A 26,938-nucleotide genomic window follows, 5' to 3' on the forward strand; every position below is an offset into this window, starting at 1 on the left:
CCTTTCCCAACCAGTGTGCCTCCAGATGTTGTTGGACCACAACTCCCATCTTCCTGACCATTGGCAATGCTGGCTGAGGCTGATGGGAGTTGTGGTCCAACAACATCTGGAGGCACACTGGTTGGGAAAGGCTGCCTTAGTTTCTTAAAGAAATTCCAATGTATTTGAAGAACTGTCCATCATAGTCTAGAATATTAAATGACAGAAGTTCCTAGGGATCCAACTACACAACAACTGAGTTAAAATAAGTTTATGTCCCCATCCACCTTTCCAATTTAAAAATCAGGTGGCTTTCCATCTTTGCCATTCACCTCCTATCTATATTGTATAAAAAAATAACATGTTTTCAAACAGCTGGGTTTTTTATAAGTATGTTAGAGCTTCTAAATGACCCTGCACAAAACAAAAATTGTTCAACAAACATAATTTATTAAGGAAGAAAGTACACATAGGATAAATTCAGGCATTTAAGAAATTAAAAGAAAAACAAAACAGCATTCTAAAATATACATGTTTGGTTCTACAGAACAAGAGAGGGTTAAGAGTGTCCCTAGTGTTATGCAACACATTTATTAGAGCACAAGTTCTGTTTTGGAACCCCAGTGCCTTTCAGGTTTGCTGTGTGTGTAGGCAAACAATGTCTACAGACAGAAAACCAATCCCTCTTTATTGGAACAAAATTCTTCAATGCAGAGTGATCCCATAGCCCCATAAGGGTTACAAACAACTTCCTGAAGTTGTCTAGTTAAAAATAGGATAACTAATACACAGATGAACTTCAAAGGGGTTAAGCAGGATGGAAAAAAGCTTCAAGCTAATGAAACATAATTAGTCAAGTGTTTCGGAACAGTTACACAGATATCAGTCAGAATGACAGCAGTTAGAATCAAAAGGAAAAGCTATAAAATGAAGGTCAGACTAGTCTGAAAATATCAACCTTTTGACCTGATGCAGATAGAATAATAGAATCATTGAATTGTAGAGTTGGAAGGGGCCTATAAGGCCAACAAATCTAATCCCCATTCCTGACAGATGACTGTCCAACTGCCTTTTGAATGCCTCCAGTATCGGAGAGCCCATTACCTCTCTAGGTAATTGGTTCCATTGTCATATGGCTCTAAGTTAGGTTTTCCTGATGTTCAGTCGAAATCTGGCTTCCTGCAACTTGAGCCCATTATTCCGTGTCCTGCACTCTGGGACAATCGAGAAGAGATCCCGGCCCTCATCTGCGTGGCAACCTTTCATGTACGTGAAGAGTGCTATCATATCTCCCCTCAATCTTCTCTTCTCCAGGCTAAACATGCTCAGTTCTTTCAGTCTCTCCTCCTAGGGCTTTGTTTCCAGTCCCGTGATCATCCTTGTTGCCCTCCTCTGAACCTGTTCCAGTTTGTCTGCATCCTTCTTGAGGATTTTGTGGGCCAAGAGGAAGATTCTTTAATTTAAAGATAACAGCAACCTTTATTACAGAATTATTTATAATGTTGTAACACACAGAGGCTAAAGGTAAGATCCTGTCCTTCCTCCTCAGTATTTAGCCATAAACTCCGTCTACTTTGAAGCATTTCCATGGTTAACTACTTGAGAGAATTATGCATTAGTAGGAAGATATACAGCCAGCATTTAGGGCAGGGATGGAGATCCTGTAGCACTCCACATGTTGAACTACAACTCCCATCATTCCCAAGTATTTGCCATATTGGCTGGGACTCATGGGATTTGAAGTCCAACAACATCTGGAGGCCCACAGGTCCCCCTCACTGATTTAAAGGCTTCAAAAACCAAGCTGCTTATCTGCTTTTGTGTATGTACCTTTGATGTCATATATTTTAATGCTGTTTTTTCAAGAGAGAGAAAGAGAAAGAGACACACATACAGAAGCTACAAACAAGTTAAGGTTTTATATCTTTTATTTGCTTAAGAGAGGTTTGAATATGAATGCCAGCAAACCATGCATTGCTTACAGTCACATATTCCATCCAACACAAACATCCACACACTATAATATTCTGAAGACAAACTGAAGATCTATATGATGTAACTTCAGACAACATGTATACATGACATGATGGTTTCAGATCCTATAGAAATTGGGTTGCTCTTCCACAGCCCAGTTTAGCCAACACTACCAATGCAGTTTTTCAGCTTTTTAAAACAAAACAAAACAGACAATGCTCAGAGAATGAGACATGCACTAACCATTCACACACATTCAGTACTGAAGACTCTCAAATACAGTGCAATATGCAAGTCTGCCCACATGGATGAAATTGGTTTTGGGGCCAGAAACAGTATTAATTTGTTCATAATGGTCTGCATGCCAACCTTTTAACTTATCGTAGGAGCACATTGTACAGTTTTTAGCACAGAAGGGGCAATTTTAAATAGGATATTTTCTTACGAGATGAAACAAGAATCCATCGGGAAAAGATGCAGTAAAGTTAAGGCAAGCTTCCGTATATCTCATGTCTAAACTATGATATCCCACCATAAAACCTAATCATCAAAATAGTCTATTTACACATGTCTTTATGTATTTATTACATTTATATCCCACCTTTCCTCCAAGAAGCACAAGGTAGCCTACAGTTCTTCCCCCTCTTCATTTTATCCTCACAATAATCCTGTGAGGTAGGTTAGGCCGAGAGACTATGACTTGGCCCAAGGTCACCAGGGACCTTCATGGCTGAGTGGGACATTTGATCCCTGGTCCCCCAGGTTCTCCTCTAACCACCACACCACACTGGGTGGAGTTAAGATGGAGTTTACTCCATAGCACCTTGCCTGCTGGACTCATCCAGCAGTTCTACTCTGCCATATCCTCTCTGCGAAAAAGGGAAATGTTAAGCTCCTTCCCATCTTGCTGTTTTCCATCACTTCCTGTATATCAAGGGCTGCTTTTTTGCGATAAGGATTGCCATCCACATTTCTTAAAAGAGGCTCAGTCCCTTTAACAACTTCACAACCAGCAGGAATTCAGTAGGTCCAACCTACAGCATGGGAAAGCTACACCAATTGAATTTCTGCCAGTCATGAAGCTATTGAAGGTGCAGACTCACTGCCAGAAAAAGAATGGCAAAATCACTGCTTAGAAAGTTGCCTTTGGAAGACAGCTTTTCCATTTCCATCTGTGGCCAATTCACCCCTTTCCATTTTTCAAAAGTGCTGTTGAGACTTAGCCAGAACTTTTAAGGAGGATACAAGTGGAAACCGTCTGATGGGCCAACCATGAGTAACAATCCTATTTTATTTCAGAAGCAAGTCTCACTGTGTTCCATGGGGCTTCCTCCCTTCCACAGTATGCATAGTATGCATTACTCCCTGCAGTATATAGTACATAGTATGTACTGCAGTACATAGATTGCAACCTAAACACTTTAGTTTCCTACATACCTTTTCTGATGCATGATTACGTTTTCAAAAGTGCTTGCATTTAAAAAGAGCTTCTACTTTAATATCACTATCTTCACTGTCCTTAATATCATGCTGCAGAAATGGAATTTCTTTGCTGCTAAACAGCAAAGTCCACACACACTCCTTACTTAAAAGGATTAAAGGACTGGCTCAGAAAAAATAGACTCATTTCAAATTCAAACTAAGGACCATAGTTATCATAATGCTACATCAATTTGCAATGTTGGAGTTTGTTAGAAGCTTATTCTAGTCCAAAATTTGTCCATCATTACTGTTTTTTTATTTGTTTCAATGCAAAAAATAAAAATCAGTAATGTTTTACAAAGTTTTAAGAGAAAACATTTCCTCACCTGTGCTGAGTTTTCTCCACAATGTGCAGCTGAAAGGGTTACAGAAGATTCTCAATTTACATATAGTGACATTATGGCCCAACAGGCAAGATCAGTGTCCTGCATGATCTGGGAGCATCCTAAAACAAGAGTGGCTTACTTTTGAGCCTCCAGATGTTGCCGAACTACAGTGCCCATCATACTCCTAATTACTGGCCATGCTGTCTGGAGCTGATGGGAGTTGGACTCCAACAACATCCAGAGGACCACAGCTCTGCATTTGTAAAATATGTGAGTTCTATGACAGGCATCCAAGGGTTCCTTGATAGATAAATTAAAGGGCTACCTGAAGTCAAGAAGTTTAACCGTACTCGATCTTCAAAAAGTAGAGCTACTGTATATCATGCACCTATGTGGGAATATCTGGCATGCTGCACCGAACTAAGCCACAGATTGGATAAATGTGTTGTCCAAACCCAAACCACCCACAAGTTCTATTCAAGGTTGTCCTGTGGTTTACAGCTTGTGGTTTGTTTGGGAGAGCTAAACCATGAGCTGCGGTTTCAATGATATGTTAAGCCAAACGATGGTTTAGCACAGCACAGAACAACCAGGGAGGAGCAAGGCAGCCACAACCTCCTCCCCGGAAGCCCACATGCTCATACTAACCTATGGTTTGGCATAGTGTGATGTGTGAACCGGGCCAGTAGGTGTTCCTGCAGTAGGAAATTGTGTGAACTGCAGTCAAAGCCCACCTGAGCAAATCCTTTTAAAACCTCAAACTTTTAGAGTAGGCCTCCTCCAGAAATTAAAGCAAAACAGTGCAATCCTATATGTGTCTCCTCAGAGGCAAGTCCCACTGACTTCAATAAGGCTTATTACCAGGTAAGTGACAGTAGGGTTGCAGCCCCAGCTAATCATGTAAGCAAAGATTGTGCTAAATATTCATTTGAATGGACTGATAATATCATTTACTAACTTTAAAAGGTGTATTGGTATTGGCTTTTTCATGGAATGGTTGGGCTTTCCACTTTAAAATTGGGTAACATGTTTCTGCACCTGGACATGGACATAAAGTACCCATTTTTATTTTTGTTTGTGGACTTGATACTTCAGATCTTGCATTCATTCACTCATTCACAGTCTCAACCTGTATTTCAGACCATCTTTCTTGTCAATATCGACTGTACAACATTTCAGTCATTTTATGGAACAAATGTACACAATGCCTTCACTGAGAATGTGGTTATTTATACCTTAGTACTTGAATTGATTTTCTTATTGCTTTGTAGATTTGCTCAGCAGAAAACCAGTTCCTAAATTCTATTGGAAAAATCTGCTAGTCATTGGATTTTGACAACATAACAAACTCCAGCATGTATGATTCCACCACGCTGCAAAGGACACACAAATCAGTTACAGTGTAGAAAATATATCCCCAAATATCAAAAGAGGCTACATACATAATTGTCTTACAATGGAATACAGCCCTTTTAAAGAGATTTTTTTTAAAAAAAAAACAGCCCCATATGTGCTATATTAGTATTCCTAAACAAGGCTTTCCCACAGAACATTACAAAATCAATAAAAGAGTTTTCATAGTAATGGGCAGAAATTCTAATTCTGGACATTAACATTTTTAAGCACTTTCCCTGTTATTCTGCATTTGTTAAACTCTTTCAAAAAGTCATCCCCTGCATCACATTTTGTTTGCTGCCTTCTTTCAAATCAAGTCAACACCCAAGGTTTCAGGGAACCATTCAAAGGCTGGTAAAACTTCCATCATCCATATCTCTGCTATCCAGTTCTCTTACTTTTTAAATTTGAGAGACCTTTAACATAAGAACACATAAGAACTTACTGGATCAGGCCAATGGACCCATCTAATCCAGCATCCTCACAATGGCCATCCAGATGCCTATGGGAAGCCCACAACCAGAGTGCAAGAGCTCTCTCCCCTACTTGTGATTCCCAGCAACTGGTATTCAGAGGCAAAGTGGAGGGAGCACATAGCCATCATGGCTAGTAGCCACTGATAGCCTTATCCTCCATGACTCCATCCCATCACCATGTAAATGCAATCTTATAACTGCAAGTTGCCTACCCAAGTCATCTCTGTAGTAAAGTTTGCAGCAAATGTACTGCATGTTTTTAAATTATTTTGAAAAAATGAGGTTGCACAATGCAAATAATCCAAGGAAATCTTAGTTTTCATCAATGGTTCACATTCTGCCACCTCGGCCATCAAACTGACACTTTATAGAGAATTTTTATGGGGGGTGGGTGGGAAATCCAGGTAATTAATGGAATAACATATGCAGTCTCAGCAAAAGGTTGGCAGGGACAAGAGACAATGAATGGAGATTACACATATATAATGTTAGTAGCTGATGAAGGCAGAAACTGAAACGTTTTGTTAATATAATAAAAACCTCTGTTTGGTTAATCACAATTACGTTTATATATATTTTAGGTGATTAACGGAATCCTTATAGGGATCCAGAGCAAGCTTGAGTGTTCTGTTTGTTGCTTTAAATGAAGAGACCCAACAATAAAGTATTAGTAGACGGAAAAATAAAGCAATAAGATTAAATCCTAAAGTAAGTTAACTTAAGGATGCTGCCATTTTGAAACGTCTCTCCAGAGGGTCCTCTGAAACAACCTGGTGTGGGACACGGGGGACTTCTGGAGGAAGTGGAGAATTGTCTGAAATTCTTCCACCCAAGTTTAGGCAATTTCATCTCCCCCATTAGGCCCGTGTGAACCCCACATTGTTCAGGAGGTCCTTCCAACCTTCCAGAGAGGCTTTTCAGCCAGCTGCAAGATGAAGTAGGCAATGGAAACTTTCTCTCTATGTATTTCTTAAGTTAACTATCATTCCATGATCCCCAAAACACTCTCTCTCTCTCTCTCTCTCTATGTAACTGTGACAAAACCATTTGTTTAACCTTGTTTTAAAATGTGTGTGAGTATACACACACACACCTGTGACCTCAATATTTTCTGTTGTTTGTTCACTCAGCTTCTCTTTTCTCTAATATTAGGTTTTGTTTCAAGATCTGACAACATTCAGTGCCAAAAATATGCAAAAACACAGAAAATCAGACATACTTTTTCACGGCACTGTATATATATATAATGAAGCAAATGAAGCCCCTCTGAGCATTCCATCCTCAAAGCTCTATAAGTGCCACCTTGGTAACAGCATTCGTATGTTACCAGCTGATGAAGGTGGAAGCTGAAACGTTTTGTTAATACAATAAAAACCTCTGTTTGGTTAATCACAATTACGTTCATATATATATATATATATATATATATATATGTATGTGTGTATGTATGTGTGTGTGTGTGTGTGTGTGTGTGTGTGTGTGTGCGTGTGACAAAACCATCTGTTTAACCTGGTTTTAAAATGTGTTCTGTTATGAAATAGTTAATGGAATACTAGGAGGTATGGATGATGTAAGACTGCCAAGTGGGAGGGTTTGTGTGAGTGAGCATCCGAGCAAGGTTTGAACAGAAAAGCGTTTTGTCTTGTCAGTTAGGAGAGGGATTAGATCTTGAAGAGTTAGTGTGTGTTTTTAGGGGGGATAGGATTGGGAGGGTGTTGAGAATTTTTTTAGGATTAGAGGGGTACAGTAGATAGGGTGCATGGGGACTATAACAATAACAGAGGAAAACATTGGATGAGTGCTAAGGTGCACTCTCCATTCTTGCAGACTGAGATAGCCCGACAAATGTGACCAGCACCATATGTGAACTGACAGTGCAACCCAAAACACCCCATGAATCCTCTGCAGCATACAGATGTTCCATAGCAGGCCATGCTATAGTATAGCAGATATACTTCTGAATAGGAGAGGCTGGTGATATAGCTCAGAGATAGAACACATGCCTGAGACTGTGAAAAGGCACTGCCAATCAGAGTAGACAATACTGGGCCACACAGACAAATAGTCTGTCATGTTCTCCTGACTCAATTCCCCATCAAGCTCAGAGGAAGACAAGGAGGAGGAGGAGGCACTTCTTGAGGAATCATCATCCCCAACTTCCAGACCTTCCAGGCCAGAAGATGTTGCTTTTTCAACTACTCGGACTCAGATAACATACCCTAACACAATCCTCACTCCCTTCATTCCATAAGAGACAGTGGTGGCAGAATCAGACAATAACTCTTTAAGAGCACAGACAGCTCCTTGGAGATGAAGTCAACAGCAGGACTAGACCAGCCAGCCCTCTGCATCTTGCTAAGGCAACAGTGTTCCTCTAGGCAGCAACTTCTATAGCGCTCTGTCCAGGGTGCTGGCAGACTCTGCCTTCCCGGATGTGAACCTGTCTGGACTCTGCCCTACCAGTAAGTGCCTCTGCTGCAGTCAGCTTCCCCTGTGAGCCATAATGAGATTGGAAAGGGATAAGGTAACTATTGGTGTTCCGTAGCAGGCAAGTCAATAAGAAAAGATTCCCTGAAAGGAAGATGTTTAACTACTGCTGCTGCAAGATGGAAGAGAAGTCAGACTTTCTGCCATTTTTGCCTTGGGAACCATTTTACATTCAGAGAGGAGGGCGCACTGCTATAGAAGAGCTGCCCCGTATGTTTGAGAACACTGGACTGGGGATGACTAGCCTAAGATGGCATGCAGCCAAATCCAAAGTCCAGCTAGATTTGCCAACTTAGGGGGGGGAACTGTCTTGGCTTGCCCCCGCCCCTTTGACAGTGGATTAATTTGCAGGTCAGCATGTTTACAATCCAGGGTGAGTAAAAGTTGGCCACCCTGACCCCACCTAAGCCAGAGCATTTGTGTTTTTTCCAAAAGGAGACATTAACTTAAATACGTAAGAGGCCCCTTTCTGCCACCAAAGAACTTACAAATTTGTAACCCTGATAAAAATATTAATGAAACTTGTCAGGCAACTTAATATGGTTTCATAAAGTGTCAGGCATGCTTCTGTAGCCAGGTTTGCTAGGGCAGCAAGAGTTATAGACCCAGTGCCTGCATACTATGGCAAAGCAAAGAGCAGTTAACATTTGTTTAAAGTGCTCTGTCATGGCCAAATGCAGCAGCTGAGCAATCCATGCTGAACAGGCATCATTTGCAAGCATGTCAACATGATCCATACTAGGTGAAAACTACATCGGCACATTTGTTGCTAATCCAAGCTAGTTGGCCAGAAGCCTGAAATCTGAAGAGGTTGTTTTCTCTAACAGGTATCTTTTTTTATTTTATTTGCATGCAAACCATTTCCCATCATTGTATGTATCACACTCGCAGCCCCGATCTTATACATGTTTTACTTGGTTATAAATCCTACAGGGTTCAGTGGAACTTCCTCACAAGTAAGTGTGCATAGGGCTGCAGCTTTAAGGCACAACTCTAAGTATGTTTACTTGGAAGTAAATCAGTGCAATAGGACTTAACTTCTTAAGTGAGATGGTGTAGGGTTGCCGTTCTAGAATCCCTGACATTGCTATCCAAATTACCTTTCCTGACCCAGCTCTGCAGCCAGCCTTCCTTGTTAGGTGGGGCAGTCACATTTCTAGGTGGGGCATTTGGAGGGGTGGACAGGAGCAAAGCACCAGCCAATGCCTCCCCCCACTGGTTGAGAGGATGTGAGGGCCAGGCCAGGGGAAGGGAAAAGCAGTGACCTTCCCCTTCACTCCTCCTCCATTCAGATAGTGTGTTAACTTACATGAATGAAGTTTAATTTGGTGCATTGTTTCACCCTTTTCTGAGAAATCCCCAGGAACACCATACTCAAAAGCTTGCCTTTGCCAATAGCTACAGTCCTCTTTCTCCTGTAGTCTGTCCCTGTGTTCTTATTCTTCATGAACTGAACTACTTTGGTAATGACAATGGGCTCCTGAGCTTGGCTTTAATGCTGCATTAGGTATCTCAGTTTTAGATTCCACCTGAAAAACAAACTTATCCATACTACAAGTTTAGCGAAGGGCAGAGAGGAAATAAAAACTTTAGGGTGTGTTTGTTAAATCCTTCTTGAGAGTCCCTCAAAGGCAGTCTGGTTCCTGCCTTTTAGATTTCCTTTCCTGTTGGACAATCAAGGGAACACTTTTTAAATGGCTGCTATGTAAAGGACTAACTAAGCAATTGGAAAAGAATTGTGGAAAGCAATTAGATTCTTTTTTTTTTTACTGGTTGCTGTGTTGATTTTTCTCAGAAACCCTGAAAAGGCCTGATGCTTAACTGTGCAAATTGGAAAAATTAGAAATTAGTCCTGAGTTGCAGCCTAGCTGGCCAACTAGCTGGCTGCAGTGTACACAACAATATTTCTGTTCCTCTAGGGCTGTTTTCATCCTTTGCCATGAAGTTCTCAAGAAAAAGAAAAAATAGCCACTATGATTGTGAGTATAGTGAGTGCTTTAAAAGAGCAAAGGGTAGCCATTTTTTTCAGATCACTTTAAGTTATCTCTTTATTTCACCCTTTAGCAACAAGCATCCAATCCTGCTCTATTCATTATGATAACTGTAGAATAAACACACTCTTACTTTTTACTGCAGGCAAACAAACACGCTTCTTTATTGCTGGCTGGATAGAGAACACAAATGAAATGACAATGAAATGCAGAGTGAAGAAAAGTCCTGTGGCTCATAATACAAAGATCTAATATTTAATGCTACAAGAGTCATGTCACTATACAGGCTGTTTTTTTCAGGATCACTTAAGTATAGGGTGATCATGAAAAATCCACCCTCCGTTAGGGAAAATATTGAGTGAGCAGACTTTGAGGGCCCTTCCAGGTGAGGCTTTTGTTGTGCATTTGCCCTGTCTTATTCACTGAATTTTTCAGAGGCTCCTGTTCTTAAATTGCTCCTGTTCTTAAAACAAGCTGTCATTCTTTAAATGGAAGTTGTCATTGTCTGTCATGTCACAAATTAAAAATAAAACAATATCCCCAATATCCGGGGGGGAGCACAGCTCTGGGGGTGCCCCCACTTGCTCCCCTCCAGCTACAGGTCTGTCCTGACCACAACAGGCAGAGCCAGAGCCCTTGTTGGAAAGGCTTGTTTTGCCATATAACGATGTTCTCAACTCAAAGGTCTTGTTAGAACCATTTAATCTTGCATGTTCTTGTCAGCCAACTTAATTTCACCAACATCTCACATGAAAAAGTCATCCAGTACCTTTGAACTAAGCTGTTTTAGCATGCAACATGCCATGTGGTTAGAAATGACAATATATAATAGTTTATAGACTGCTTACCACTCATTATGTTCTTAACAAACATTTGCAAAGCCTCTGGTAACTTCCTGAATATTAAAAGTAAAGCTATGATCCTAAGCACCCAAATATGAAGCAAATTCCCAGAGCTTTGAAAAGTTACTTTTTTAAACTACAACTCCCATCAGCCCCGGCCAGCATGGCCACTGGATTGGGCTGATGGGAGTTGTAGTTCGAAAAAAGTAACTTTTCCAAGCTCTGCAAATTCCATTGAAATGAAGAGAACTTATTTCTAAGTACATATGTATAGGATCAGGGTTATGTTTGCAATCAGCATCTCATCTCATACTAAACATTCAAGGCACCACAAGTGCAACAGACTACACACGAGATCTAATTTAACCTATGTCTTGGATTTCTAAAACTCCTATCTTTAAAAAAGTTCTGGCACGTTTTTCTATTGCACTGTTTTACTTGCATGTAAATATGTTTATGACTGAATCAAGAGCTCTTTAAAAAGGGAATACTACCAACTTCTTTATAAAATAAATTAAATCTTAAAATATTTTATGGGGAGTGTTCTAGTTGCTAGTTATAAATATACAAAACTGTTTCAAAGAAATAATGGCAGAAAACAATTATTTGTCTGCTGCGAATAGGCTTTGTTCCTTCTAGCCTCCCTAGTTTCCAGTAACCGTAGCTTGCTATCTCGTCCAAATTGGGCAAAATATGCTTTTCACAAAAAGTGTGCCTCCAAACCATGGTTTGAACTAGGTTACGGGTTTTATTTGAACCAGCCTATAGTGGTGCTGACCATAATCTGCCCATTTGGCAATCATGGCAAACTATGGTTACGGCAAAGGAGAAAGGGAGGCAGGGAATACAAGGGAAAAGTGGGAGCATATGAACCCTAAAGCCCCTTCACAACTACAAAACCATTGTCCGGCTGAGACATCTGAACTGAGCTACAATGTTTGTCAAACAGGAAAGGGACTGGCACCCTGTAGTTCAGAACCTCAGAAACATTAGAACAAGATGGAGAGACATACTAAACGTTGGATGTTTTCAAAAAAAAGTGACAGAAGATGGCAATGTTCTTTTCCAGTTATTTCCCTCCTTTATGAAAGGTGAATAAAACTAAGCAAAAGGATAGAAACATAAAAGACAGTGAAAGGGGATCTGCAGCCAATGACACTCAGAGCTTTAGAGCCCAAATGATGTGAACAACTTAAACAAAAGGTGCCACAGTTTCAGTGCTTTTTTTTGTTTTTGATTTTTCTATTGGTTCAGCAATGGCAGATTCTGACAAATAATGGATGGAAACCACATTATGAATGGCCTGCACAACCTTTGGCCATCCAAGCTGAATGGTGCCCATTATTAACCACACACAGCAACCTATCAGAGGCTTACAGCCCAATCCCAGTGCCTGTTTATTTAGAAATCAGTCCCACAGTATTCAATGGGACTTACAGATAAGTGAACAACCTTAGTAAACCTTTCATTTTAAGCTGCCTGCCAGAGACTGTCAAGGGCCCGCCAAGCCACAGGAACATGGCTGGTTGCTTTGACTTGGTAGGTCACAAGTTGTGCCGGCTTGTATTAGAGCAGGGGTGAGGGATTTGGGCCCTCCAGATGTTGCAGGTCTCCAACTCCCATCAGCCCCAGCCAGCATGGCTAATAGTCAGGGATGATGGGAACTGTAGTCCAGCAACATCTGGAGGGCCACAGGATCTCTACTCTTGTATTATTAGAGAGCGGGGAGGAGGAAAGGAATAGCAGTCTTTCATGCTTCAGGTTAGTTTTCTGCACTTAGTAGTGTTCAGTTCAAAACAAAACAAAACACACCATTTTTTAAAAAGTCAACACACACATATGTACAAAACAGTTTTTCAAGGAACAGTTTATACCCTACAGAACAGAAAGGCTTTTTTAAAAATAAAAATCTACAGAACAAAGTAAGAATAAAATGAGTTAGTTACTGGGAACAAAGCTAAGGCACTGGAACTGCAGCCGGTGAGGAAAAACAAACAAACCACTCACATGTGTTGAGCTGACAAAACCTCCAAGCTATGAAATCCCTGGAAAGACATTTTGCTAAAATAAATTATTACATGGGGGAGGGAGGAGAGAGAGAAGGTTGAAAAACGAAACTTATCCCTATTTTTGCTCATATTAAAAACAAAATTGTTGCTTCTGTTCTCCTAGGAATTGTTGCTTCTGTTACAGGAATCATTTCTAAAGAAAAGGTTTTCCAAAACACACAGAAACATAGACAGAGTTGATGAGACAACTTTGGTTCATTTTGGACTTTTCTTGAAAACTTGATTTCTCTGCTGAAATTCCAAGATGACAGTCGTTATCCTTTATGTTTCTTCTGGCCTAATGTGCAAACAAAATGATCGAACCACGTTTCCGCTTTGTCCATAGAATCTGTAACAGGCAGCAGTTCTTCCATGTGTGCCATGTTGACAGTCGTTTAAAAATAAAATCAAATAATAATCACAACTTAATAAATAGTGATTGCTGGCTCTGCTTTTGCAGAGTGTCGCTAAGGGGAAAGACACTACTGATGGCTACATCCACTATACCTTGGCAAAGCTCTGCATAAAGTTTCCTAAAAATCAAAACCAAGAAGAGACAAGTTAAAATTAGAAATTTAAATTAGAAAAAAAATATCAAGTGTTGATTGAGTGCAGCTGCGACGTTGGCCCCATCAACAAACTGGTTTTATATGATTCATCACCATACCCAGCTGAGAAATCTATATGCTTCCCATTGACAGCTATGGCTGATCCCTGGCTCTGCTTTTGCAGAGTGTTGTTAAGGAGCAAGACACTAGAACTGTGGCAGATTCAAGCTTCACTAACCTTGTGTGTGTGTGTGTGTTTTTCTCCGTCCATTAGAGACAGGAGCCCATCATCTCAACTTGCAAGCATGAATCCTAACCGCTAGATCTAGTGGCTCTCCAGATGTGGCTGAACTACAACTCCCATAATTTCTGGACATTGGCCTGGCTTTCTGGGGTCGATGGGACATGGAGTTCAGCCACATCTGGAGGGCCAAAGGTTACCCACCCCTGTGCTAGATCACCACTTTTGTGTTTTTCACCAATGTGTTCAAGATGCAATCCTGTGTACATGTACCTGGGGGTTCGTGCCATTGAACAAACTGGGACCTACTTGGAGTAAACATGCATAGGATTGCACTGCACAGCAGTTAACATGCAGATTCTCATTAAGCATGGCAAGGGACTACTGACGCCCCTTCTGCTTTCTATCTGGATCCATTTTTTTAATCACTCTAAAATTGAAACTTATTTATATCACAATGTTCTGTAATTGGTATGGCTAACAAATTCAGCTATGGGGGAGAATAGAAGGTATATCGTGGGTTTGAGGAGTCAAGCTATATGTGGTATATATTGTTTAAATGTCATTTCGTAACTAGTGATTTTTATCATCCTCCCAGCTCCTATATAAACCCACACTCAAAATTATCTTCAGTGTTCTTGTTGGAAAACAGAAACGCTTCCTCCTTTGATATTACACTGCTGGGAGGAACAGGAATCAGAATCTCTGCCGGGATCCATCCTGAATACAGACCACCACCCCATAAGGATACTAAACACAGACAGACAGAGAGAGGGTGGACAGGCCAGCTGGCCAAGGGTCTAGGAATGCACATTTGTTATTTATCACTAGACCAGTTTGCTTCCATATGTCATTTTACTGATGCAAAAATAGTATCCAGTGTTGTTAGCAAATTGCTATTAAAAAAAACACAGTGACACAACATGTTCCATGCTCCAAAGGAAATCTTTAGCTATTTTATTTTCAGAGATTAAAATTTAAAACTGCTGGTGTTCATAGCAATTCTCACCTCCACCATCCCTTCCCTATTATAGGAGAGCAGGAATGTTTTTGAACAGTCGAGAAACGAGGATTTGGCCTTCCAAGAGTATATAGCCCTGCCACCTGTGGAGGCCTTTTGAACTCCTAATTCTGAACGTTAAAGGATTGCATTTGTTCCATCTTATATCGGTATGCACCAGCTGTGTGCCTTTTTTTGTGGGACTGCCAGGAGCTGCCTCAACAGGGAATGGGCTGAATGCAGATTCTGGAAGCAGCAGAAATGTGTCCAATCACATAGATTTCTCTTTACCAAATTATTAAGCTTCTCCCTGAGCTTTGCTGAGGGAGAGCACTTATCTGCCACCACATGAGTTTTCATCCAAATCTATATACATGGCAGCAGTATGCTATCCTTGCATTCCATGGGGATTTTCCCTTTCCTCAGATATTCCTACATCAGCTGTAGGATGCATTTTGGCACAAGAGTTGCATACAGAAGATCCCAGGTCCAGTGTCTCTGGAATCTTTAGTTAATGAATTTCAGGGCTAGGAAAGACCTCTGACCAAGGCTTTGAGGAGTTATTGCCATCCATAGTATTGGGCAAAACCAATGATCTAACTCTATGTAAGTGAACTTCCTATCAGTGAGAGCTGGTGGCTCCATGTCAGTGGGGCAGTGGAATCCTCTCCGGGTTTTAGTTCAAACTTTCAAGGAGCTGTCCAAGGTGCAGAAGCTCCTTGAAGGTTTGGACTAAAACTTGGAGCAAATTCCATTGCCCCACTGACATGGAATCACCAGCCACCACTGCTTCCTGTATTCATAGTTCAGTACAGAGAGGTCGTTCCTATTCAGTTCTGCCCCCATCTCTTTCTCCTTTCCATCACCCACTTCTGCTAAGGTGAACATACAGCATAAAGCAAGGGTAGCCAACATGTGCCCTCCAGATGTTGTTGGACTGCAACTCCCTTCATCCCTGATCATTGGCCATGCTGGCATGGGCTGATGGGACCTGTAGTCCAACAAAGTCTGGAGGGTAGCACATTGGTTACCCCTGGCATAAAGAGAAAACAAGGGTGGGCAGTTTATTAAGATGACTATACTCCTGCAAGCAACATCCTTGATAAGTGCTTTCCCCACCAGCTTGGAGAGGAGAAGCTTAAATTGTCTGGGAGAAGTGGGGAAGGGAACAGCACAGATTTGAGAGCACTCTGGGTAAAGTGCCCTCAAATGTGCCCCTCCCCAGTTGGTGGGCTTACTTGGAGGGGATCATTAGTGGCCGCAAAAGTGCTCCAAGCAGGACCAGGCAGATAGACCTAGCCTCCATTTTGATTTCCCACAATGCCCATGGTATAGTGTTACTTTCAGGCATTGTGGGAAACAAACAAGGCAGCTAGAGCTGCTTTGAGCATCAGGACAGAAAATATATATTTAAAAGGGATCCCAGGACAAGAATCAGGGGTGGGCTATGCTGAGGTCCAAGGATGCTGTGCATCAACAGCAGCTTTACATGAGGAGGGATAAATGCTTGCGTGTCCGTAATCACCATCTCCTGGCACCAGGAAAAAAACAACTAACCCCAAAAATGACAGCCTTAAATTAACAAAATATTTTTGTCCAAAAATATTGCAACGGCAAACATATGAGAAAAGTGTAATTGTGTGCAACAAGAACAGGATGCTTACTGGGCACATGCAGGGGCACCATTTACTTCGATCAGCCAGACCTTCAAGTCCTCATCCACCATGAAATCAAAGCCAAAGAGCTGGAAACTCTGGTAGTGAAGGAGTTTGGTGCTGATAGCAGGTTCTATACACATAAGGCAGCTTCTGTGAAAAAGAATGGAACACACCCGTTATCAGTCAACAGAATTATTTTCGGTTACCACCATGTACCTGAAAGATCGTCTTACCCCTCATATACCCAGTCGATCACTATGCTCTGCTGGTGACGGCCTCCTGCAGATGTACTGCCTTCAAGTCAATTCCGACTTATGGCGACCCTATGAATAGGGTTTTCATGAGGCTGAGAGGCAGTGACTGGCAGGAGTTGGACTACGACCTGGGAGACCAGGGTTCAAATCCCCACATAGCCATGAAGCTCACCTCCTGCAGATACCACCTTATCAGGAGGCCCGTTTCATCCAACATAAGAAACGGAGCTTTAGTGTTGTGGCACTTACCCTTTGGAATTCCCTCCCCTTATTTATTTATTTACTGATTGATTGATTGATTGGTTGATTGATTGATTGTATTTGTATACCGCCCCATAGCCGAAGCTCTCTGGGCGGTTTACAGTAACTAAAAACATTAAAAACAAATATACAAATTTAAAACACATCTTTTAAAAACAATTTAAAACACAATTTAAAAAATTGAAAACAATTTAAAAAACACATGCTAAAATGACTGGGAGAAGAGGAAAGTCTTGACCTGGCGCCGAAAAGATAACAGTGAATGAATGATGAATGAATGAATCTTTATTTTTACCCTGCCCTTTTTCCAAAACTGGAACTCAGGGCGGCTTACAAATAAAAACTACACATAGGTAAAAAAACATACAAACATATACAATTAAAATAGAATTAAACTATTCGCGACATTAAAACCATAAAACATACACTTAAGATACAAAGACAATTTAAAACATTAAGAATAGCGATGTCGCCAGGAGCACCTCGTCAGGGAGATATTAGACCGGCGACATCTCTGTTATCTTTTCAGTGCCTACTGAAGACTTTCTTCTTTCAATAAGCCTTCTAAGTAGAGACCTTATCCCAGTCTGCATCTGTGTTGGAATTTCTTTTTAAGATGTTTTTAAAGACGTTTTGTTTTAATATGTTTTAATGTCTGTTTTTATGATGTTTTAGAGTGTTTTTGTTTGCCGCCCTGGGCTCCTTCTAGGAGGAAAGGCGGAATATAAATTTGATAGATTAGATAGACAGATGATGTAATAGTCAAGGCATGTTAAATTGAGATGGAAAGCAACTCCCTCAGTGATTGGGTACCTAAAGGAAGTGCCAGCTAAAGACTGAAGGTTGCATCCTATTCAGAGCAGACCCATTGAAATTAATAAACCTAAGGTAGCCATGTTCATTAATGTCAATGGGTACAATGTACCCTGGATACGACATACAGGACAGCAAATAAAAGCACTTATGTGGACTGGATGACAGCATCTATCCATTCTTCATGACGACCTGCCATCCAGCATCATCTATGACTATCCAAACTTAGCTACAACGTTTTGGTCCTTAAATGTGTAATGAGCTGAAAGACAGCCTGTTTCAACAAAAGTCATTGTTGTCTTTTCCACCAACAATGCTATCGGCAAAGTACCCTAGCCTTGTATTACTGCAGACTGTAACGGACTGTGCATTTCATTCCAGAAACGTGACATTTACCTTCAGTCCCAATTCTGACATGACAGTCCCCCGAGTTCCAAATTCCATACTTTAGTACCAAAACAAGAATTTCATTGGATTGGAGGCCACTTATGCTTATTAGAGCTAGACAACTTTTAGTATGCAAAAAACTGTCTCTCTGAGCAATTGTTTCTTTCAACACTGATGTATACTCTTTTTTCAAGTTTAGATTTCCACTCACTACTCATCTACAATAAAGCTTAGATCAGTAGGTAATCAGGCTTGGTTTCAGTGTATGTCTCTACCCTCCATTTCCTCAGACCCCTTTAGGGTATAGCTAGTTACACATTACATACAAATTCACATAACAGAACTCTGCCAAACAATTTTTCCAGGAAAGGCCACTTGGGGAGAGAGCACTCGAGTGGAAAAGTTATAGGCTGTATGAAAGAGGGATCCTTAATCCTCCCCCCTCCCCCCAACCTATCTGTTCCACCTCCAGGAAAAATGAGAGTTATTGTGGTTTGGTTATGTGCTTTGCATACGTAGCCATGCCCTCAGTCCCCCTTTTCTGAAGATAATACTATGGCTGTAAAATATGTTCCATTCCAATAATGGCTTTAACTCCAGGGTTTAAAAACTTGCTCAAGCTGCCCATGTTCAAGGTCCTTGTATTAATTGACAAGGCCATTACCAACTTGTGTTCGGGATATATTAAGGACTGCCTGATTCCTCATATCCCTGCCTGATCATCAAGCTTCTTTTAGTGGTCCCTCATAGCTCAGATGCACGGCTCATATTCACCAGGCTCGTATTCTGGGCCTGACTCCATGGCACTCCTGCCTAGCTGAGTTCAGGCAAATCCCCTCCCTGTTGAAGTTCAGGTGCTTGACAAAGACCTTTCTATTTCAGCAGACATTTTAAGGATGTTTTCTATTTTTGTGATCAATTTTAATGGATCTTATCCATTGTATGCTTTTTAATGTATATGCAGTATGTAAATAGTGTAGCCAATTTACATAAATAATATTATATATCTAGGACCTTGGGTTCCCTTGTTTTGAAGGTAACACTATGGCTATTAAGAATGTCTGATTCCATTGATGCCTACAACTGCAGGAGTATTTATTGGGGCATGGGACTCTTCTGCCTACAAGGATTTCTTCATTCACAACTATGGATGGGCCTCGCAGCCCTCTCCACTGAAGTTAAAGGGGAAGCAAGGACAGCCATGTGCAACCTTGAGCTAGGAGACAAATCTTATTTGTACACATATAATAGCTGCAGAAATGGGAAGGGAGACTGACGGCTTTGAGCATCTTGGAGGAAGGATGGGACAAAATAAAATATTAGTATTAATGATTCAATTTCTGTACTGCTTCCCGTGCAACAGTCTTATAGGGACTAGCCATGATACTCAAGTACAACAAATATAATACATAAAATATACAAATTAACATAATACACTAATTCTAAAAGTACCCATTAAAAAAAAGAAAACAAAATCAATCACGAATTAATAATGGTAACCTTTTGTCTTGGTAGAATCCTCATGGAACTGTTAAGAAATATAACATACGTTACCTTATTATATTTTTGACTTGCAATAAAATGGTATTTTCCAGAGTAATGTTCAAAGCACTCGTCAGATACTGATTGAACTCCTCAAAAAACATCTCATTCCCTTCTTCATATCGCCCATAGTTCTTCGAATATTCCTTCTGTATGCAGTGATTGGTCAAATGGCAGGTTTTGTCCAGGAAATTAGCACTATTATAAGGTTCTGAAGAGGTCCGTAGAACACCTTCTCTGTAGAGGTAGATATTATACTGGTGATCAACTAGCACCCAGCTTCTAGAAATTGGAAAAATCAGAGATGTTTTTAAAATGCATTAATCAAAATTCCAGATCAAACATATTTAATAGCCAGTATTTCATTTCATTTCAGTTATTAAATAAACTGAGCTGAGATATCAATATATAAAAAAGTTACCTAATATCAAATTTGCGATGACCTGGTTCTAAGAGCATAGGCTTCTCAAGGTATTTCTGAATCACATGCACTTGTCCTTGATTATCTATAAAGTCCAGAAGTTCAGTAGCCTCTGAAGAAATAAGAATCCCTTCACCTAACCAGGAAAAAAAATAAAAGTCAAAAAGTTGGTCAGAAAGACCATCATCACCACAATATAACAATGACAAAATAAGAAATGGTGCTTTCCCCCCCACCTCCTCCCTACCCAATCCTTGTGTGCCATGCCTTTTAGATTGTAAACCTGTGTGCAGGAACAGCATTACTGCTCTGGACTTGGAAGTTGCTCTGGACACCTTTTTGGCTAAAGAGCAGGATAAAACAATACTGTGTAAATAAATAAATCCTATTACTATCCCTTTGCTGTCAGACACAGAGATAATGACTTAACTAAAACCAGTAAGCAAGCTCGTGCCTCTTTTGATTTACAACTCTTAGCTGTTGCACAACTCTAGCATCTCTTGGATAAATAAAAAAGTGTTCTTAAGAAGAAAAGTAACACATTCCAGAGTCTCTGCTAGATGCTAACCTTTGGCGCCTGCCGAAGATTTGGCTATCCAAATGTTTCCCTCTCCACTCTCTTTCCTCCTCTGGTAGGATGCCAGGAAGACTTCCCTTTCATCTGTTCTTGTGTTGTTTATCAAGTGATGAATCCCGTTCTGTGCTGGGGCCACTGGAGTCTTTAGATTAGTTGGATAAATCACATACGATTCTGGGAACCACATGCAACACTCTGCCAATTCAGGACTTGTCTTGATTAGTCTACACAAAAAGGTGGAAATTTCAGTTCAGCACCTTGGAAGCTCCTTGAAAGTTTGGATTAAAACCCGGAGTGGATTCCACTGCCCCACTGACATGGAGCCACCAGCTGCGAGCTGTATGCTTTCATTAGGACACATTACATTGCAATACCTTTCGCATCATCATCATAACTATTTCATTTAGGAATGCCTTCCTATGAATTATCTCGAAGTAATGTCACAGTACAATTGCACATATAGAAACAGTTAAAACACTTACATATATAAAAACAATGTAAACTCCAATACAGGTGCTGTCTGCGATAAAAATCTCCACCTAGGCCACATTCACACCATACATTTATTCCACTATTAATCCACTTCAAACAGTCATGGCTTCCCCCAAACAATCCTGGGAAGTGTAGTTTGTGAAGAGTTCCAAGAGTTGTTAGAGGACCCCTATTCCCCTCACAGAGCTACTATTTATTTATTTATTATATCCTGCCCTTTCTCCCAATAGGGAGCCCAGGGCAACACTATGGAAAACTACTATGGGAAGACTATGGAAGCATTCCAATGGCAATAATAATAGGCACTTTGATCCTTACTAATCTCAGCTTTTGGACTTCGGGAAGGGCCGTGGCTCACCGGTAAAGCATCTGCTTTGCATTCAGAAGGCCCCAAGTTCAATCTCCGGCATCTCCAAGCAGGGCTGGGAGAGACTCCCTGCTTGAAACCCTGGAGAGCTGCTTCTGGCAAAGAGCATAGGCAAGGAGTGTGCAGCCTTTTTTCTATCAAGTGCCACTGGCCCACAAGGGAAAAAAATCAACTGAGAGCCATGCACAAGTATTAACTAACCATATTTATTCAATTACAAGCTTGTAATTATATTATAAATACCATCAATACATACAAATATTGTGAGGCCTAAGAAAAGAGTTCTGGGGCACTGCTCTCTCCTGAAACTGACTGCTTACACTGGGATTTGCTCACCAACAGGAACAATAATATTGTTCCTGCTCTGTTGTTCCTGCTCTGGTAACTTCTAGATTGGACTACTGCAATGCGCTCTACGTTGGGCTGCCCTTGAAGATAATTCGGAAACTACAGCTAGTCCAGAATGCAGCGGCCAGACTGTTGACGCGGACCAGAAGGTCCGCTCATATAACACCTGTTCTGGCTCGTCTGCACTGGCTCCCTATTTGTTTCCAGGCCAGATTCAAAGTGCTGGTTTTGACCTATAAAGCCTTACACGGCATGGGACCGCAATACCTGGTGGAACGCCTCTCCCAATATGAACCTACCCGTACACTGCGCTCAACATCTAAGGCCCTCCTCCGAGTGCCATCTCATCGAGAAGCTCAGAGGGTGGTGACTAGATCTAGGGCCTTTTCGGTGGTGGCCCCCGAATTGTGGAACAGTCTCCCCGATGAGGTGCGCCTGGCGCCGATGCTGCTATCCTTTCGGTGTCAGGTGAAAACCTTTTTATTCTCCCAGGCATTTTAAAGTGTATTTTAATCTGTTTTTAAAGTGTATTTTAACTGTACTTTTTATGTTGTATTATGATGCTGTTTGCTTTTTGTTGTTATTTGTTTGTTTTTGGTTTTTGACTTTATTATATTTATTGTAATTATATATTGTGCTGTTTTTATCTCTTATGTACACCGCCCAGAGAGCCGTCAGGCTTAGGGCGGTATATAAATGAAATAAAATAAAATAAAATAAATAAATAAATAAATAATATAACTATCCCTGGAGAGAGAAGCAAATGAAGAAAATTCCCTGCTTCTTCTATCAGGGAATATTTCCACAAGAGCAGAAACACTGGGTGGGAAAGGGCTGGACTCAAGAGCCTCTTCCAGAAGTAGCGTCCAGTCGGCTGCTCTCCTTGCTAGCCCTTGGGAAAAGGTGGTGGTGGATGGGTACTGGGCACCACTGCCTAAGTGACCGCTCCTTGCTGACACTTTTGGGAAGGTGAGGAGCTTCCTGGAAATGCTCAAGACCAGAGGAAATTAAGCGTGTGTGGGGACATCTCTGGACCTCGGCCACAGGTTTCCCATCACTGGTATAGGCAATACTCAGCTAGAGGGTTCTATGGTCTGTCTTGATGTAAAGCAATGTCCTATGTAACCATATCGGCCCTGCCTATTAGCATGTGAAGTTGCTTTAACATGAGTCAGGCCACTGCTCATCTGGCACAGAATTGTCTACTCCAGAGGTTCCCAAACTGTGGTCCACAGTCCCCCCACTGATCTGCAAGCTTCATTCAGGTGGTGTGCGGTGTGTCTCCGAAGAACACTCACAATTTGAACTTTATGGAATTGCACTAGTAATACAATAAAATACAATATAAGAAATAAAAGAAACAACAAATTACAATTTAAAATTAAATAGCATCTAGCACAGCACATTCATGCTTGCGTTTAAAGCCCTAAATAATGTGGGCCCCAAATGTCTGAAAGACCACCTCCTTCCCTACAGACCCTCTCAGATGTTGAGACTGGCAGAAGGGGGCTTCTTGGTAGTTCCGCTGCCTTCAGAAGGTTGGGGGGTATTGGTCAGGGAGAGGGCATTCTCTGCGGCGACCCCTAAGTTGTAGAATTCCCTCCCCACAGAGTTGCATCTGGCACTTTCACTGTATAGCTTTTGTTGTATGCTGAAGACGCACCTCTTCACCCTGAATTTTAACACTTGAGATATACAATTATTTTATTTTAGGACCCTCTCTAGTTGTGAAAGTAATTTGTTTTAAACTGGTTTTAGTAATGTATTTTATATTGTTGTGACCCTGGGACCTACAGTTGAAGGGTTTAAATTTAATAATAAGAATAGCTACAACTAGCAGAAAAATCATTAAGTGGACCCCCAAGACTCTCAGCAATTTTCAAGTGAGCTGGGGGGGGGGAGTTTGGGAACCACCTGTCTACTCTACCTGGCATAGCTGATACTCTCCAAGGCCTCAGTCAGAGTCCTTTTTTACCCTTGCTTTCACTGGAGATACAAGCAAATGGACCTGGGATGGTCTACATGTGAACTGTGTTTCATGGCAGAGTTAAAGGTTCCTCCCCCCATGCAATGGAATGTCCGTGTTCCAAATGTTCCAAGCGCACCTGCTGCTATGATCTGAATTTAGCTTAAGTGTGGGCCTTGGGAGGGCAGTGCAAAACCAAGATTGTTGCTTGCAATGCTCCGAGGAAGCCATTTTGCCATTTTAATAGGTTTCACTTCCCAAAGTGCAACAGGTTAACTTTTGAGCATTTTGTTGGGATGGTTTTGGTCACAGTCAAGGAGGATTACAATCAGTTTTGATAGTCCTAGAATTAAACTGAGCTGCAGGTTTAGGAGGAAGACAACCTCGTTATTCCAGTTTGATTTCTAGCACTAAAGGATGAACTGTATATAATTTTGCAAAGGTCAAGAGGCAGATGTTTAAAAGCTCATACAGCCATGGCAGAATCATCCAGTAATTTATTTTGCCTTCACAGGAAAAGGTCAGGGATTTTTAGAAAGGCTAGTTTGAAATTAATAAGTTACACAAGATGATGGCTTATCTCTATCTGCAAAAAAATGCCATATAAAAACGCCATATAAATAATGCTACTATATATTATCTGTTAAAATGAGCCCTCAAGCATCTCTCTCACTGAATCATGAGTAGAATATCAAACAGTTTTATGGAAATCAAGCATGTTCTGAAAGTAGATCTCTAAAGAAATGCCTCCAGTCATATTATTGTTATTAATTTTATTTTAAAGAGTGCTCTGTATGTCATATGCTTAAAAGGTGAAAGGAGTAGTTTGCACAGTCTGCTGCAGGGAAAATATCCCATTTGCTGCTATAGGGGGGAAGAGCATGAAGAAAGAGGAGGCAGCTGATAAAGTGGGATTGTGCGAGTCCACAAAAGCTTGTGCCGCAATAAATTTGTGAAGTCATTAAAGTGCCACAAGACTCTTGGCTGTTATACTATATTTTGCATGACAAATATATCACTCAAAAATATATTGCCTTTATTTGCCCTCCAGATGTTTCAGACTGGTTGGTGTTGATGGGAGTTATAGACCAAAACATCTGGAGGGCACCAGGTTGGGGAAAGCTGTCATATACAACAGGGAACAGTTTTCATAAACACACATTTTCTTTTCTTTTGAATAAAAACTTAGATTGTAAATGTTTCTTCTCCTTGATGAAAACAGTCACAGTATTTAGATATGGCTTGGACAAGATATTTTGAAGCCATTGAGGGGGGATCTGTCCCTCTGCCCAGATTTTTTCAGAAAAAAACCCAAACTTTTTTTTTTGGAGGAAATTAAATATATGCGGTACTTACTTTCCCATCGAACCTAAACTTAGTGTACTCCTTTAACAACATAAAATACATCATTAAAAAATGTAGCATATAAAATTATTCAGTATTATTTATTAAATACATATCCCACCCTTCCTCCCAAAGGACATGTGGCAGAAAAAATAACAAAACAATTTAACAGCAACAAAAAGAAAAGCATTCTAAAAACTGTTAAAAGCATTCTAAAACACAGTTACGGTTTGAAAACATTCTTCCATCCAGTGATCTCTAGGTTGCCAGAAACTACCCCTTGAGCCATCAGATGCCTGGGTAAAGAGTTGCACTTTGGGGCATATTTGCTGCCCTGGGCTTCTGCTGGGAGGAAGGGTGGGATATAAATCTAATAAATAAATAAAATGAATAGCATTTATGAGATTTACAGAGCAATTGTATGCATGTTTATTCACCCTTTTTAGTGGAGCTTACTCCCAGGTAAGGACACATACGATTGAAGCCTCAAAAGTATAAATGCCTTAGATTAGTAGCAGGGTGCGTTTGTGTCAATAGTCATTTGAGAGAAACAGTGAAAAAGCTGACCACATGGGAGCAGGAGCAGATGCAAGAAACTTGCTTCAAGTATCTCCAAACTACACCAACGGACCACTAGAAAAGGGCAATTCATAAACAACAAAGGTCTCGTAGGCTTTTTTCATGAAGATGGCAGCATCCCCCCAGGTGCAGGATTTGAGAGTTTCATGTCTAGAGTACACACAAGAATCATCATTCTCTACTGCAGTAGATTGTCTTATATAAAAACCTTCATACTCTACATTTTGACTCTCTCAAAGAGCATTCTATTTATTCCAAAAGAGAAAACATTTTCTATGAGTTTCATTGCTCCCCAAATTTCCAAGTCTTCCATTTTTTTTAAATCCTCAGGGGAAAAAACATGAGAAAAAGACACATCCCCCCCCATTTCCCCCCCTGGCTTTAATCCCATCTATCTCTAGCCCCTTATAGCCAAAGTCCAACCCCCTCCCAAAAACAAAACTTACTTCACTAAAGAAGCTTTGCGACAAAGTTTATCAGCTCCTCTGTAGTAGTTCACCAGCTGTACAAGTCCAGGTTCATGACCTACAAAAGGGAAACAAGAGTTTTGAAATCCAAGTTCTTTGGATTTTGAAAGTTTGTGTGCACCCACACGTGTGTATATGAGGGAGAACATTTTTTTTTAAAAAAAGATAAACATTAAAGTAGTAAGTTCAATGAGTCACAAAAGCCAAATTTAAAGTCCCAGCAATTTTGCTTGTGCACATGAGCCTCAAGGAAATAACACATATATTTTGTACTTAAAACCATCTTGCTGGAAGACAGACTAAAAATTCTCCCTGATTTAACTTGGGTTAATACGTGTTGCTCTCCAGACATTTTGGACTGCAAATCTGTTCATCCAGTGGAAGCTGGTGGCTCCATGACAGTGGGGCAATGGAACCAACTACAGGTTTTAGGCTGAATTTTCAAGGAGCTGTCTGAGGTGCTGAAAGTTTCTTGAAAGTCTGAACTAAAAGCCAGAGTGGATTCCGCTGCCCCACCAACATGGAACCACCAGCCGCCACTACCTTCATATTTGACCACTGGCCATACTGCCTGGGCCTGATGGGACTGGAGTCCAACAACATGATGGCCCAGGGGAAGGCATTCTGTGTGGCAGAGAATTCAGGTTGTTGAATTCCCACCCCACAGAGATAT

The 26,938-nt window shown here is 40.9% G+C and overlaps 1 protein-coding gene across 2 annotated transcripts in view; it reads right to left on the bottom strand.

Annotated features, from left to right (window-relative positions):
- Positions 1–1,889: 1,889 nt before the first annotated feature.
- Positions 1,890–26,938, bottom strand: part of TTL (tubulin tyrosine ligase) — a 51,164-nt gene continuing 26,115 nt past the window's right edge. For both annotated transcript variants that reach the window (XM_061625521.1, XM_061625523.1), the window contains 6 exons: positions 26,245–26,323; positions 20,694–20,926; positions 20,126–20,261; positions 19,717–19,986; positions 16,454–16,597; positions 1,890–13,533 (listed from right to left, as the gene is read on the bottom strand). In XM_061625521.1, the coding sequence (XP_061481505.1) occupies positions 13,419–13,533; positions 16,454–16,597; positions 19,717–19,986; positions 20,126–20,261; positions 20,694–20,926; positions 26,245–26,323 (977 nt within the window). In that variant the 3' untranslated portion in view covers positions 1,890–13,418. The remainder of the gene's footprint in view (positions 13,534–16,453; positions 16,598–19,716; positions 19,987–20,125; positions 20,262–20,693; positions 20,927–26,244; positions 26,324–26,938) is intronic.

This window comes from Rhineura floridana, chromosome 4, assembly GCF_030035675.1.
Source record: "Rhineura floridana isolate rRhiFlo1 chromosome 4, rRhiFlo1.hap2, whole genome shotgun sequence".
Lineage (NCBI taxonomy): Eukaryota > Metazoa > Chordata > Lepidosauria > Squamata > Rhineuridae > Rhineura > Rhineura floridana.